Raw genomic sequence first — 15,020 nt, 5'->3', positions numbered from 1 at the left:
CGGATTTCGGGCGGTTTGGCCAAATTCCGTCATCACCTCTAGTTATTATCATGCAAGTCAATTGCACCATTCGCATGAGTGATGATCCACATGCGTGAGGCGACCTACTGAAGATCAATCCCAGTTTCCACCTTTTCTTAATTAGGTCATCACCCACAATTAAACTTAACTGGAAATCGATATCGGTGACGTTTGTATCTACATTTCACGATGAAGAACCGGTGGAGAATTGCTTTTTCAATCGGGGATGAATAATGCAATTCTCAAAAGAATATGTTACATGTTCAAAAAGAACCGCTCGTTTCGACACGATCAAGACTTTTCGAGACGAATGCTTTTCTAATTAAATTTTTTTTCCCGTAAATCCGGAGTACCTTCCGGTGATGCGGATGCAATGTTAGTTGGAGCAAAAAGGTGGGGAGGGAGGGTGAGAGCGATGGGGACGGGGGGGGGGCAGGGAAGGGCAGGGCATGGAGGAAGTTAGAGAGAGGTTGGCATGTCACATCCCTCTCGGAGACGATGAGGTTTTTTGGGGCAGACGAGGAGGAGAGGAGACGAGGCTGAGCCCATCTCTAGCATTTGCCAGCTAATCCCATCATCCGTTCGTGCGCTCAATTGGCCAGGTTTTGCCAGCGTGTCTAGGACCGGGGAGCGTCTCTCTCTCTCTCGATCGTATGTGCTTTTTCGACCAGTCGCGCATCGACCAAGGCCCCGGGCTAACGTGGGGGTCGTCTGTGGTGTCGCGTCGTGCATAAAAGGACTTCAACCGTTGGATTATGCAAGGAAAGATAGTGAAAAAAAAAACCACTTGAACTTGGTCGTATTGGTCCTGTGCATTTCCACCCACGGATGATCCTAGTCTGTTTGGCTGAAAATAATTGTAGAAAAAATTAGAAAGAAAGGAAAAAAGACATAGAGTTCGTGACAAGCCGGACGGGAAATACGGCTGTGGCCTATCAATACAATGGCACGACGCTGTCCCTTTGCCAATGAGGGTGGCGACGACCCTCACCACAAACAAGAATATGGCTCTGTTTGGTAACCATCTTCGGAACAACTGATTATATTATTTTGTTCCGGGGAACAAAAAAAGAACATAAGCCTATTTGGTAAAATTTGTGTTCTCGAGAATAGATTTGGAATAGAATAAAAAAGTAGAAAAAGTGTTACTTCTTGTTCTTGAGAACAATTCTTAGAATCAACTCCAATTTTTTCTTTTCTTTTCTCTTTCCTTTTTTTCTTCTTCCTTTTGGCTGGCGTCCTCGGCCCCCGGTGACGCCGAGCCATGGCGAGGCTTGGCCGATCTCTAGCTCGCCCAGCCAAGGCGAGGCTAGCCTCACAGTGGCCGGGTGAGCCTCCAGTGAGTTCGTCGAATCTTGCCTAGTCGGTCGCCGGCCGCAACCGCAACTGGTGACCGGCCACAAGTGAGGAAGAAGAAGAGAAAAGGAAAAACAAAAAAGATAAAAGATAAAGGAAAAATATAATAAAGGTATTAAAAAATTAAAAGAAACAAAAAAAATTAAGGATTCTACCAAACACATTTCTATACTTAGAATAGAAATTTTGTGCAGTTACCAAATGCGTTCTTTTATTTAGAAATTGTTCCCGAGAACAAAATCAGAAAAAACCATTTTTGATAAAAAAAAAAAATTGTTCTCAAGAACAGAATCATTACCAAACACGCCCTATGTGATTTAATGAGAGACAAGGGACATTAATTATGCTTTATACAAGCAATTTACAGGAGTTGAGTTCATATTATAGTTGAAATATCCGGACTCCATGCGGTGAGGAAAATTGCTCAAAAAGTCATAAATTTATTGTGCCAATTTATTTCTTCCAATCAATTTTGGCCATGAATCGTGGATATAGACGTATGCCGTCTTACGTTGTATTGCTGTAAGATTGGATTGTCCACATTAGCACCAATCATGTGACGTAGAATTGTTGGTGTTCATACATTGACGATTTCCACCTAAAATTGGTTGAAAAGACTAAATTTGCATAATTAAAAAGTTCATGATTGATTGGCCATTGTATAAAAGGTTTAGGACTTTTTGGGCAAATAATCTCCCATCATATGTGCGAAAGAGTTTGATCTGTGGGCTACGGGCTTTACGTACATGCACAATTGAAGGAAACTGATGAAACTCTCCCTCAGCTCCATGTGGATTTAGCATCGGGCCTTCGAGCTGAATGTGGCCTTATTATGACCTCCCGTAATATTGATACAGCCCATGCCTGATATCGCCTAAGCTGTATCGTTCTAAGTCATCGTTCACTCTCATTCGAGTCCCTTCAAATGAAAATCATCCAAAGCAGACAATTTGCAAGATTTTGACGCATTGTAGTTTGTGGGTGCAATCGGTATCGATTCGTGCTGGTATTGCAATACTATCTAGGTATCTTTGGTGGGAGAGCTTCTTACACATAATTTGGAGCCAAGTGCATGCTCACACATACTTAAGATGAGAGACAAGCTCATTCCCAAATAGGGAGCACTTGGCCATTTTATAGGCCTCACAACGAGGTGGTTCTACTTTCCAGATATCTCGAGAGAATACTTGATGCGGCCGATCTATTAATCGCGCATTCCTAAAGAAATATATCTTCCCAGATACTTCTAGATAATACTAGATGTGACCAATTTGTCAATCACATATTTCGACTTAAAATCTAGAATTCTCACAAAAAAAAGAGAGGAGACGCAATGTTTTTTGTCGTATCGGCTGTGACAATACCCCTTTCTCTCATTATTTGTATAAACATACATGATAAAGAAAGAGGTTAGATTAAGGTGATCCACCAGAGAGCTCGTCTCGGCCAAAGCCTAGGGTACCAAGTTCCTTTCGATAAACATGATACATAGATCAAAAGTTTGTCGACTTAGGCGGGATAGATCGACTAGATGGGTAAGATGCTGGTGAAGGCCGTGGCGACGGGGCCGCGGGGATGGGAAGCTCGTTCTGCACTAGCGCGAGAAAGCCTAAAGGCCGTCTTGGGTTCGACCGAGGATGATAATTTTCAGGTCTGTTCACTGTGTACCCCCATGCAGTGAAACTTCCCAGGATCTCTCGCTTAAACCCCCTCTACTGAATTAAGCATCGGGGGATCGATTCGGATCATCGGATTGTCATCTCAACAATGTCTGACGATCTCAACAATTCACGATCGTGGTTATCGATACGCCGTAGAGGAAGAGCTACAAAGATAACACGGAAGAGCATGCTATGTTGCTGTCGCATATATCACGCGTCGCCGATTGATTTCAATGGCTGAAACTAATCTATGAGAGTGAGAGCACAATGAACATGCATGCGAGAACAGATCAGAAGAATATCAAATTGCCTGGGGAAACTTGGAGCTTCCAAGAAGAAGCTTTAGGTTCAGATTACAAATCAGGCTGTGCAGAAACCCTAGGAAACCGGCTAAATCACTTTCAAGAATCTTTCATAACTTCAAATTTTTTCAAGAAGCCAACAAGGAAACTAGGCACACCAGCAGAATGATCGCCATCACGGCCCAGACCCACTTTGCCCAATGCCGGCCCTTCCTCTTCATCTGGTTCGCGTAGTACAGATTCGTCGTCCCGCCACTGACGAACGCATTCGCGCCGGCCACGTTCTCCTCGATGTCGCCCAGCCCCACACCCTGCGCCTCCACGAGGACCGCCATGTCCAGGAACACCTGGTGGAGCTTGTCCAGGCTCTTCTGCAGGTCCCTCACCGCTTCGTGCCTCTCCGGGCTGCCCAGGCTCAGCTTGGTCTTTCCCCCAAAGAGCTCGATCTTGCCGCCCGATGAGATGATCTTCTCGATCACCTCCTCGCCCGCGACCTCCCCGGTCGCGTTGAAGTACCTCCTCTTGAGATCCTCCTTGTGGTCAGCCACGATCTTGTCCCTCAGAAGCTGGAACTCGTTCATCGTCTCCTTGAGCCTTGTCCTCAGGCCGCTTGTGACCGAAATCCTCGTCCGGTCCACCGAGCTTCCTTCTTGGAAATTCGCCGAAAGCCCGCGATTCGTCAGGTTCGACCGGTCCAGGGACTCGAGCAGCGCCTTCACGGATTTAGCCTTGCGGAGGACGGAGATCAGGTCCGAGTCTATCCGGTCCCGGAGGCCGCGAAGGGCTTTCGCACTGTAAGTGGACTTCGACTCCTCGTTTAGGCCTTGTAGGTCGAGCAAGAGATTGGTTATCTCCTCCATTTCGGACTCGATCGCGTCGACTTCGTGGAAGAACTGCGAGAGGTTTTGTTCCTCCGCCGCATCAAGTTGGCCCAGTTCAAGGTCGAGCTCGGCTTCGAGGTCCTTCTGGGCCTGTTTCTTCAACTCCACATAATTTAAGAACGACTCCGTCATGAGATCATTCATTTTTGCGAAATTTCGTCGCGAGCTTTCGCCTGCAAACACAAGAAATCCCTTCTCTCAATTTCAACATGAACTTCTGAAGCAAGAAAGGGTATAAGGAATCGAGAACTCTGTATCGCAAGCGATCGATCGACTTTAACCTCACAAGAACAGAAGGGAAAGATTTGGGCTATCTTCCCGAAGATCCGCGGTTGTCGGTTCTCACTTCGATGCCGTCCTCCAAGTAATCTGAAACAAACCGAGCAGCGACGGCGAAGTTAAAGAATGCGCAGAAGAAACAAGAAAGCGAGATGAATCGCGACGAATCATGCTGCGTGAGAATCGGGAAAATCATATCATCGATATATGAAAAGGGAAAAATCCGTGATACGATTCCGTGACAAGAATTCCCAAAAAGAAAAACACAATGGACTACGAAACCGAAACAAGATGAACAAAGAAAACACAGGCAGAATCGCATCAATTCTAAGTTTACTAAACAAAACAGGCGAAAAGGATCAATGTCGTGAAGTGAACGAAGATGATCGTCGAATGTTCACCGAAGATAACTCAGTTCGGAAGCCAAACCTTGGACTGCAACGACGCCAGTGATCTCTCTCTGTCTCTCTCTTTTTCTGGGGGATGATAGCAGAGAGCAGAAAAATTAGGGGTGTGGAGTTGAAGAGCGATTCTTGTTTGATGATAGACGATGACGAGCGTTTTAATAATTTCGAAATTTCAAATTTCGGTTTGGTGGTGGCCGTTACAATTCCAAGCGTGGCGGTTATACTTTTACATTAAAACCACGTCGTTTTTTGGGTGAAAGGGGGGCTTTTCGGTTTCTCTGAGCAGTCGCCTCTTTAACCCTCGTTTCATCTATCTTCGCATTTTACGTGATAACAATTTATTTGCTCTAAGCACTTACCAATTCAAGGTCTAATAATTCTTGGCCCCCAAAAATAAGAGGAAATTGAAAAATTTTCAATCGAGAATCTACAATGTGGCATCTAAAAGATTAGTAATAGCGAAATCAACCTCCTCATCAAAGGGTCGAATCGATGATCCAGGCTGCTGTTGATTGCTTTTTTTTTTTTTTCGTATGATGGCTTGCATTCTTCGTGGCATTGTGATTGTGTATATTGCGAATTGAAAGGATTCACGGTGTAGACATTTATAGATTCTACTATGCTCGCCAAGATTAGGGTCAGGGACAAGCCGGTTTACATAAGCAATTTCCATCATTTGATAACACGAGACTCTCCACCCAGCACTTTTAAAGGAAAAATGGAAGGATCGATTGCAATAATTATTCATTAAATTTTGGAAATGACAAATTTCTTATTAAGTTACAGAGTAATTGTACCGGGTAATGACTCAATACATTGTAGTGGCAGGAAAAGATACACAAAGAAATTGTTCCTGTGAATTATCTAGGAAAGCACGTAAATAGCTTCCTGGCTATTATTGTTTGAATTTCCTTGAAGCCGTTAATTTCGGATGTCGGATTTTGGGGGGACGGTATTTGTCTCGGCCGGTTGTTGATTAGCGGTCTTCTCGGCTTCGAGCCTTCGCAATGTGCTCGAGCTCAACTTGTCTCCACTCGATCCTTCGGAAACTAAATCCACAACTTCGATCTACACGAAAATCATACATTCATTCAGCCATGTATGTACAACTGGTGATCTACAAGAGGCATAGGAATGGCTGTGGAAAGGCGCGCAACTAAAAAGGATGCACAGAAAACTCTGAAATCTCAGACCTTCAACTGTGAAAGACCTCGGTCGGCCCTCTTTTTATTTACGGAGATTCCACCGGGTAATGTCTCCTTGCTGTCGCCGGAAAATAAAAAAATGAAGGAAGGAAGAAGAATGCATTAGCTAGGAGCCTAGGAGGCATTTCTATGCCATTTCTGCGAAAGTTCAGTCTTTAGCTGGTGCAAAAACCGATCGATGCTGCAACGGTGAGAACACTTGCCAAAAAAGGCCAAATACTATATCGACAGAAACAAACCTGACAACAATAGCCTCCAATTCTGCATCCACAATGGAAGGCCCATAGGGATCGGTAATGGGTTCAACTTGGACTGTCAAATGAGGTTTAACAGACTGGCAAATATCCGTTGAAGGGACAGAGAATTAGAAGATGAGATTTAATTATAATCAGCTAAAGAGTTCCAGACACAATAAGGATGACATGCACATTGCAAACGCAGTACATAATAATGCTCCACATGTTTCAGCACCTAGTTATACCACAAGAGTTGCTGAGAACAGACAAATCCCTTTTGTGCATACATATAGTTTCTGTATACTTTGATTTGATGCATATGCGTCCTTCGCATAGTACAAAGATATGAAGCTTTTAAGGAGCCATGTTGATTTGAGATATCATCGCAGGGAATGTACTGCGTTAACCCCACAAAATTTTGGATATTGCACAACAATCAGTCCATAGCGCTAAGTGCATTATTTGGCACTTGGAATTCTATTTTTCGACAAGTTCAAAAGCTTCTTCCATCAAGAAAGAGACACAAAGGTAAAACATAAACAGAAGACTACCTTGATGTAGTTCTCAACATTTTGCATTCTCTCCTCGATTGGCTGTATTAGATCAGCAAACTGCAAAAAAGATAATCTGGCCATTACTCTGGAGTGAACAACCCAAGGAGAATGAAGGGCAAGAGCCACAAGACTATCTATCATCACCAAACCAAATATTTGAGCACAAGAAATGGCAATAGCTCACACTTGCACAACCACCTTGGAGAGCAAATTTCTAATTCTTTTTTAGATTACTCTAACATGAAAAAAAGATGTCAGTAGCAGGACAAGTTTTGTAATCATAGCATATAGTACATCGTAGTTCTTATGATGATAGAAAACCGAGCTTTCTCAGCAATCAAAACATACCCTTTCGACAGCCAAAAGTTACAAGATATCCCAAAAACAAACTACAAATACTCGAACAGAGAAAATTGAAAATAATTTCAGAGGAAGGAATGTAAACAACAGAAATAATCACATCCCCAGTAAATATAGAAGATAAATAAAGTCTGCAGAAGGATTGTTCTACAGCTTGACCAATGCCCAAGGGCATGATTGTTTATACAAGAATGGGAAGAGCTTGCCACTTGAGGGGGCATTATTAATTAGCAAGTGCATTCAGAGTATGTTTCTATCTCAGACTAAAGTAAAAGATTTTACTAACAATTAGCTCTGTCTGCTCACAACTTCACTTTCCTGAATAGTCAAGCAGTAAGTAAACAAATTACCAACTCATAGAGAAGAAAACTTAAGGACTGTATCTGGCACATAAAAGTCACCGGCCATTAGCTTCAACTTAGTAATGCTACAATCACCTTTAAAAAAATGATATAACTAAGGCCTGCCTCTGCACAAAATCAAGACCTTCATATGTATATACATGGCGTAGGAAAATGAGAACAGCTAAAAAACATTCACTCGTTACTGATTGACCAAATTCCAAATTGCTACAGACAAACGGCAAAGGTTTGTGCAATGCCACAGAAAACCAATCTCTCTTCATCCCTGCAGCACTAGCAAAGATGCAATAACCATATGGCTCACTAATAATTATCAGACAAGCACCTGCTTTTTGGCCAGCATGGGACCGTCACACACGCCCACCACGATGCGCTCTTTCGCCAGCTCTGCCGATGCCTAAAATTTTGGCTTTGCCCATCAGATAAGTTCAATCATAAGAACTGTCGCATTCACCAAGCCACCACATTACCAAGATAAGCAGAACAACAAGAAGCAATTTTCCGAAACTAGCAGAGCAGAGATGACCATGAGCAGACTATGCACATAATACAGAGGGAGAAAAGAGCGCTGACCTTGAGAAAAAGTCGATGCCCCTCGTGCAGGCGATCGAAAGTGCCACCGAGGACGACCGCGCCGTACGAGTCGGGCGGCAAAATCGTCGAGCCCGCCGGTGAATTCTCCGAAACCACCATGACTTCACGGAGCAGATCAAACGGAACAAGAGCCTGAACCTGTGCAAAGGCGCCAAATTACTGCTTTTTATACTCCTCGGATCAATAGGGACATTGAAAGAAGGAGGCGGAGATGTCAAAGTGCATTGAATGTAGACATAATTCGGATTCGTCCTAATAAAGAAACAAGAGGGCAAGTGAGGCCTAGAAGAAGCCAACCGGAGTGGGGCCGAAAAGAGGGTAAGTACCTGCCGAATTGAACCCAAGAAGCCGATCAGCGTCGTGTCAGGACTGTAACGACGCGAGACCCATCATGGGTATTTGACTGCGGCATTCCATCGAACACCTCGAGCGCGATGACGCGAGCACAGCCGGGGGAAAAAACGAAAGATGGGTCGGTGCGATGGTGCGGGGAGAGGGGAGGGTGACGTCAGAGAGGGAATGCGGAGAGAGGAAAAACCTCGTCTTGGTCGATGCTTGATCGGAGATTCGTACAGTACAGGGTTGGTTTGGTGGATGGCGTGGAACGGTAGGCGGGGCGGTTGGCGGCGGAGTAATGGCGCGGTAGCTAGGCGGGGAGGATTCCTGTGGTGGCGGGCGCACGGCACATGATCCAATGGAGAATGTACACGCGTCATGATAGACAAGGGAAATCTTGGAATTAGGAGTGACCATCGGTTTGGCAACTCTACCAAACTCTACCAATCTTGATCCGATTCGCAAGAAGACTGGATCGGTCATTTGCCCTAAAATTCCTGAACCAATACTGTGCGAGTCGGTCCTCAATCTGAGAGTTCCGGGTTGGTCTAACCCGGACTTATATATATATTATAATTTTTTATATAGAAAAACCTTAAAATAAACGACGTCAATAATTAAACAGTTCTTTAATGTGGAATTCGAGTAATTTTATATCGTTCTTTAATGATGGTGTTAATAGTCATAATTTATTAAGGAAAAAAATGTTTTCGTGAGAAGTCCTCATGGTGTCCAAAAAGGCACCTTATGACATCCTCATTTAGTAATCGTTATCTTCTATCTTATTTGTCATTTTAGTCTTCAATTTGCTAAAATCGAAAAAATAATTTCTTCGCTCACCACTCAACACTCATCTCGCTTACTTTGGGTCACTCGTGCCGCTCGCTGCTTGATGCTCGCTTATGTTCGACGCTCATCCCATTTAATCCTCACCACTTGCCTTTCTTAGCTGACATTGCTCATCATCGAGCCCATTGGGTCGGTACAGTTCTCGATTACTCTTTCAAGGAGTACAAAAAATAAAATAAAAAATTATTAGTTAGTCCTGAGTTGATCTTGAAACCAGACCGAACCTATTAGGTCAGTCCAGTCCTTAATCATTTTTTAAGGAGTGCAAAAAATGAAAATAAAAAATTATCAGTTGGTTCTGGGTTAACCCTAGAATCAGACGGAACCTATTGGGTTGGTCCAGTCATCAATCTCAAGCTTAACAGAGTTGGTCCTTGGTCTCAAAAATTGAGAACTATCACTCTGCGAGTTGGTCCTAGAGTTAGGGGGTGAACTGGCGCAACCCGGATCATGCTCACCCTTACTTGATATTATGCACTTTCTTCTCTTTCTTGATGTTTATAAAGTAAATGAGGATACTTAGTAGGGAGAAAATTGATTGAGACTCCTTGAAAGAAGGAGGACGTCTTTACTTTATATACCGATGTAGATTATTGCATCAGTATATTATTGAAATTTGGTAATGACCTGATTATTTGTATACTTTTAACTCTCACGTAGGGCGATGAAAAGAAGATTATTGTTTTAATGAAGTATTGTGAGCCGTTTCTCTTCTCACTGTTCCTTTTGTTAGGGTCACCACTGTGTCTTTATTATGTAGGGCTTCCCGCGATGGACGACGCTTGAGAATGAGTCGCCAAAATTATTAGTTAGGTGTAGTAAGGTTAACTCATAAATTAAATCAATGTTAATATATTCAATTTACCCAATGTCAAAGTAATAGCAAAAGAAAAAAAAATCACATTTCTAATCTGGTTACTTAGCATGCGTTTGATAATTGATGCTCACTAACTATGCATAAGTTAACCAATTTTTTAAAGTAAAGATCACTCAATGTTATAATAGGAATGACTTCTTAATTGATTGAGTGATGAAATATACAATGAAAAGATAAATCTTATCAACTATATTGTCCAAATTTTCTAATAATTCTAACTATTCTATGATTGGTAAAAACAACGATAGCTATTAACTAATTTTCTTCCGATATCAAATAACTTTCCCTTTTCATTTTCAATAACTAAAGACTTCAGCAAGATCTCTCTACTCTTGCAAAGCATACATCTGCGCAACTCGGCTGTTATTTATTCTTTGCACCTTTTGAAGATCTTGTTGTTCTGGTATTTTGACTTTAACCGTGCGAAATCCCTCAAAGCTTTTAAACAAACACCATGTGTTTGCCATAGCAGTCTTGGCGACAGAAAATTTCAAGACTTTTTAGTCATTGACACGGCGGTCGCCAGTATCATTTTTCTAGACAAGACGGCTATGACCATTTCTGCAGCCCGAAAACAGTGGTGACCAGTGCCGTCCATCTTTTCACCGAGAGGAAGCGCACAACAGGATGATGCAGCACAAGCAAAAGAACACCTATGTCCCAGCAAATTGTGACCTTTCCAGCTGATAAATTCTCATTACATGCGCTTACGTCGCTCTCTTCATCAGCTCTCTAAGTGCTTCAAATTGAATCCAGCCTACCAATCCTTCATGAAACACCGCTGCGAGGAAAAGGGTGCTCCAAACTGTCCGCGTGGCTTGATGATCCCATTCACTAGCAGAAGCTCAATCAAAATCAATCATGGTCAACATGATGAAGTCATGGCTCCGCATAGGCTACGTCAAAAGATTAACTGGAACATCAATGCACATTACACATTTCTAGATTGTCATTAGACTAATCTAAGTCATCAGGGGACAGAAGATAAGGAAACCTATCCAGATTGTCAAACCCAGTTTGTCCTTTGTACCCTACTATCGCTACTCAAGAGAACATTGTGAGTTGCAGTATGTTAAAGTGAAGAACAATGACTAACCGGAAATGGAACAAGCACCAAAGATAAAACGGTTAATTAAACAGCATGAAGAGTGAGAAGATCGATCAACGTCATAGGTCTCATCATCATTTGCAGGTATTCACTTCTTAGCTGTAGCAAGACATTCTTTGATGAAATTATCGAGCTGTGACATGTAGAGATCAGGAAATGTCCTATAGTGGTCCACATGAGGAGATGATCCAAAGTTGAAAGATGACACTCTTCTTCCCATCCTCCTCTGAGTTTCCATAAACGACTCCACAGATTCATATGGTATTACATTATCGGCTGTACTATAGAGGTAGAGTTGCGGACAAGATGGCTGCGCCTCTGAGAGGGTAGAGACGATTTTTGTAAGCCTCCTACAAAAGCAGAAGCACGTAACCATTACATTTGATCATTAGGTGAAGACTCTAATCTCTTTATAATAAATGGATGCGGAAGCTCTTATTGCAATTACCTCTCCACATCAGGCAACTTCAGAGCAGCGGAGAAGAACCATTCCAAAGCTGAAAGGAGCACTGTTTCAACTATGCCCTCATCTTCTTGTTTGTTTGATCCTTCGTTATTTAATTTATGTGTATCTTTTCCCTCAACTGAAGAGTTGCTTTTTTTTATCAGAGCAGTGGAGAATCCAGCAGCCCAAACCTGCCAAGATGGAAAAAAGTCCAACTCTAGGTTAATCACCAGGGATGGATCTAGAAACTTTCTTTATTGGGGGCAAAAATCGATAAATAATTACAATTAAATCAAGCGTGTTTGTTTTAGTCACTAAAGTAGTATTTTAAAACTTCAAAGTACGAATAAAAATAAATATGTTGCTTACTCTTACCAAAAAAAAAAAAAAAAAAATAAATATGGTGCAGTCTATATTAATCTAAAGCAAGTACATATTCGTAATTTTCAAAATTGTACATTGAGTTTGGTTTATTTGTGAGGTCAATCTGCAATGAAAATATTCAATCTTCACTTACCTATAAAAATTTTTAGGTATATAATTGGGGCAAAACTTATTTGTGTAGCCTAGCATCACTTAAAGACCCTTAACAATTCAATGAGCCCCACTCTGGTACGTGTAAGTTCATCCCTATAAACAAGTAATGAGTCTCTTGAGGTTAAATTGACTCATTGAAGAGCTAATATCCTTCGAAATCAAATGCAAGAAAACGCTTAATATATCATCCAACCATGTCAGCTACCGGGAGGCTAATGTCCTCAGCTTTGTTAGCGAGCCCAAGTTTCCTCTAGGAAAAACTTGAGATCATGATCAACAGTAGCTGTACATTCTCCAGTCAAAGTGGCAACTAGGTCTGATTCTCATATACCTGATGGCCTAGTCATGGACTAATACACAGCTATCCAGCATGACAACCATATCTGTCAATCAGTGAACATGGTATGTTGTAGTCTACATAAAGCTCGCTATGCTATGGGGATCAATATCATTACATAATATTGACTCCTCATGGTGGAGCAATGCTCAAAATCAAAAAAAGTCGCGATTCTGTACATGCATCATACCATTTTAACTGCAAAGGCCATTTTCCTCACTTAGTATCTGTGCACAAACTTCCTTCAGGACTCATTAGAGGCCATTATTCACTACCAGTCAAATAATATGTTCCCCACGCACTTAGATATTTAGGTTAATGATTCTCGTCTACCTAAACACTGAGTCATACAAAAGTTCACTGGTATGTTTTTGACAGAAGTAGCTGCATATTTTGGCTTTTGAGGATGAAGTACCTTGGAGAAGCAGCTTTGCCAAGTCTCAATCTTCCTGACAAGTCTAAATCTTGCTCCTCCTCCAATACAAGGAGAGTTTCAAAGGCATTATTTTATTCAAGGATCTGAGAAGAAATGATTTCATCTCACGTTCTTTTGGCTTCACAACCAAATGTATTTTTGATAGTCAGGTCTGTTATACATGTGATTTTCCCGAGAGAATAGTTACTGTCAATAACTTTGACAAGCAAAGTGTATCAATAGAGTAAACTTGAAGGTTGCGTTATAAATGACCTAGGCTATGATAGTTGAAAATTAAAACCTGAAATTTGGTACTAAAAGAGCATAAATTTCTGCTTTTATTTACATTGCTGTTGTTCATAGCATTGTCCAATACTGAACAACTAGAGTTTCAAAACAAGGGAGGATATAAAAACGCAACTTAATGATGCCTTGTTGCAGACACAAAACTAGCTCTGAACACTTCCACTAACAATTTCACACAGCAATAATCCACAAGACGACTCTGCATGCTATGAATTCCAGCATAGAATTGCATCATGAGTAACCAAAACAGAACCAGAAACCAAGTAAAGGGTTAAACAGCACAGTCTCACACGAACCGGACCAAAGATTTTGCGCTTATTCTTCAAATGTAGATAATCAACAATACAGAAATCAAAAACCAGAGCACAGGACGTTTCTTAATTCACCTTTGGATTAAATGGTTCGGCTGCTCCAGAATCGACAATACAGCCTTGGATTTTCTCAATCAAATCCTGCCTACCACGCATCCTCTCCAGTATCGCACCGTATCTGACCAATACAAGATTCTAACAAATGTTTAACCCATGCATGCATTCTTAATCCTAAAGACCAAATGCTCAGGAAAAATCAACCCATCGGTGAATGAAAGAAATTAGAATCGGTCAACCTACACAAACCACCCGGTGTTGCTGAAGGTGTGGAAGAGCAAGCAACGCTCCCTGCCGTCCTCCTCCCTCTCCGAAACCCAAGCGCTCAGCTCGTTCGCCAGCTCGTCGATCCGGGCCTCGACGCCGCGACCCAAATCGAGCGACAGCATCTCCCTGACGCCGACGACGAACGTGACCGCGTGGAACCCCTTGGAGTTGTACCACTCCACGTACCTCCTCAGGTGCTTCCGCCTCGCCCCGAGCCAGCCCAGCAGAACCACGGTCACGGCGGGGCCACCGTCGCCGCGGGCCCCGCCCCTCGCGCCGCCGGAGGTCGCCGGAGCCCGGCTCCAGGCGAGGGAGGAGCCGTCGCGCGCGTTCGTGGACGGGGCGCCGTTCGCGCTCGGGGGCGCGATGGGATTGGAGGGGCGGTGGAGCGGGGAGAGAGAGGAAGGAGGTTGAGGGAGCTCGAGCCCGGCGAGGGAGGCCGAGGAGGGGCGCAGGCGACGGGGAAGGGGCGGCTCCGCCCGGCGATGGCGGCGCGGCGGCGGAGGAGGAATGGGGACGGAAGGCGGACGGCTTGCATGGGTGGGTGGCGGAGGAGGAGGAGGCGGCGGTGGAGGGAGGAGGAGGCCAATTTCCTGACCGGAGCTTCCATCGGAAAGGGATGGGTCGGAGGAGGTGGAGAAATGCGAGCGTTTCGAGGGGATTTCAGATCGCCGCCGCGGCGGAGGTCAACGGCGGCGGAAACGAGAGTGAGTTCTTTCACTCCATTTTCAGATATGAAAACGAAACCAACTCCCTCCTTTTTCTCTCTAGAAAATGCCAAAAAGCTAGTCGTCTGACGGGTTACCCTCATTCAATTTTGCAATTGAAACCCCAAAAAAACCTTTGACTTTAGGCATACTATAAGTTCTACCATGAACTTTTTTTAACTGGACTTTTTACTTGAGTCCTAAATCTATCCCATCAATCCTCTGTCCAAAATTTCTTGAAACAATTGAG

General features: G+C 43.2%; 2 protein-coding genes across 4 annotated transcripts; both read right to left on the bottom strand.

The window, feature by feature from the left end:
• Nucleotides 1-3,326: 3,326 nt before the first annotated feature.
• LOC104419727 (phosphopantetheine adenylyltransferase) lies at nucleotides 3,327-8,906 on the bottom strand. 3 transcript variants are annotated; one of them, XM_039301340.1, is made up of 8 exons: nucleotides 8,545-8,906; nucleotides 8,198-8,356; nucleotides 7,950-8,021; nucleotides 6,900-6,959; nucleotides 6,352-6,446; nucleotides 6,101-6,170; nucleotides 5,859-5,975; nucleotides 3,327-4,416 (listed from the first exon to the last, which is right to left on the bottom strand). In XM_039301340.1, the coding sequence occupies exons 2-8, from the start codon at nucleotides 8,315-8,317 to the stop codon at nucleotides 3,469-3,471; spliced, it is 1,482 nt and encodes a 493-aa protein (XP_039157274.1). In that variant the 5' UTR covers nucleotides 8,318-8,356; nucleotides 8,545-8,906; the 3' UTR covers nucleotides 3,327-3,468. The 3 variants fall into 3 exon arrangements, with proteins under 3 accessions (XP_039157274.1, XP_039157272.1, XP_039157273.1); XM_039301339.1 differs by lacking the exon at nucleotides 3,327-4,416 and having other exon boundaries at nucleotides 5,633-5,975; nucleotides 8,198-8,470; nucleotides 8,545-8,875; XM_039301338.1 differs by lacking the exons at nucleotides 5,859-5,975; nucleotides 6,101-6,170; nucleotides 6,352-6,446; ... (2 more) ...; nucleotides 8,198-8,356; nucleotides 8,545-8,906 and adding exons at nucleotides 4,503-4,590; nucleotides 4,930-5,025 and having other exon boundaries at nucleotides 3,327-4,394.
• Nucleotides 8,907-11,177: 2,271 nt separating this feature from the next.
• On the bottom strand, nucleotides 11,178-14,749 carry LOC104419726 (formin-like protein 13; the record flags this gene model as incomplete). The annotated part of the gene is made up of 4 exons (XM_010031477.3): nucleotides 11,178-11,738; nucleotides 11,837-12,024; nucleotides 13,815-13,917; nucleotides 14,040-14,749. Coding segments are annotated over 4 exons (1,263 nt in total), but the record flags the coding sequence as incomplete, so codon positions are not given.
• Between the last annotated feature and the right edge of the window lie 271 nt (nucleotides 14,750-15,020).

The sequence above is a fragment of the Eucalyptus grandis genome, chromosome 9, assembly GCF_016545825.1.
Source record: "Eucalyptus grandis isolate ANBG69807.140 chromosome 9, ASM1654582v1, whole genome shotgun sequence".
In the NCBI taxonomy this organism is placed as follows: domain Eukaryota; kingdom Viridiplantae; phylum Streptophyta; class Magnoliopsida; order Myrtales; family Myrtaceae; genus Eucalyptus; species Eucalyptus grandis.
The sequence above is the reverse complement of the archived record's forward strand: the minus strand, read 5'-3'. Positions and strand labels throughout refer to the sequence as shown.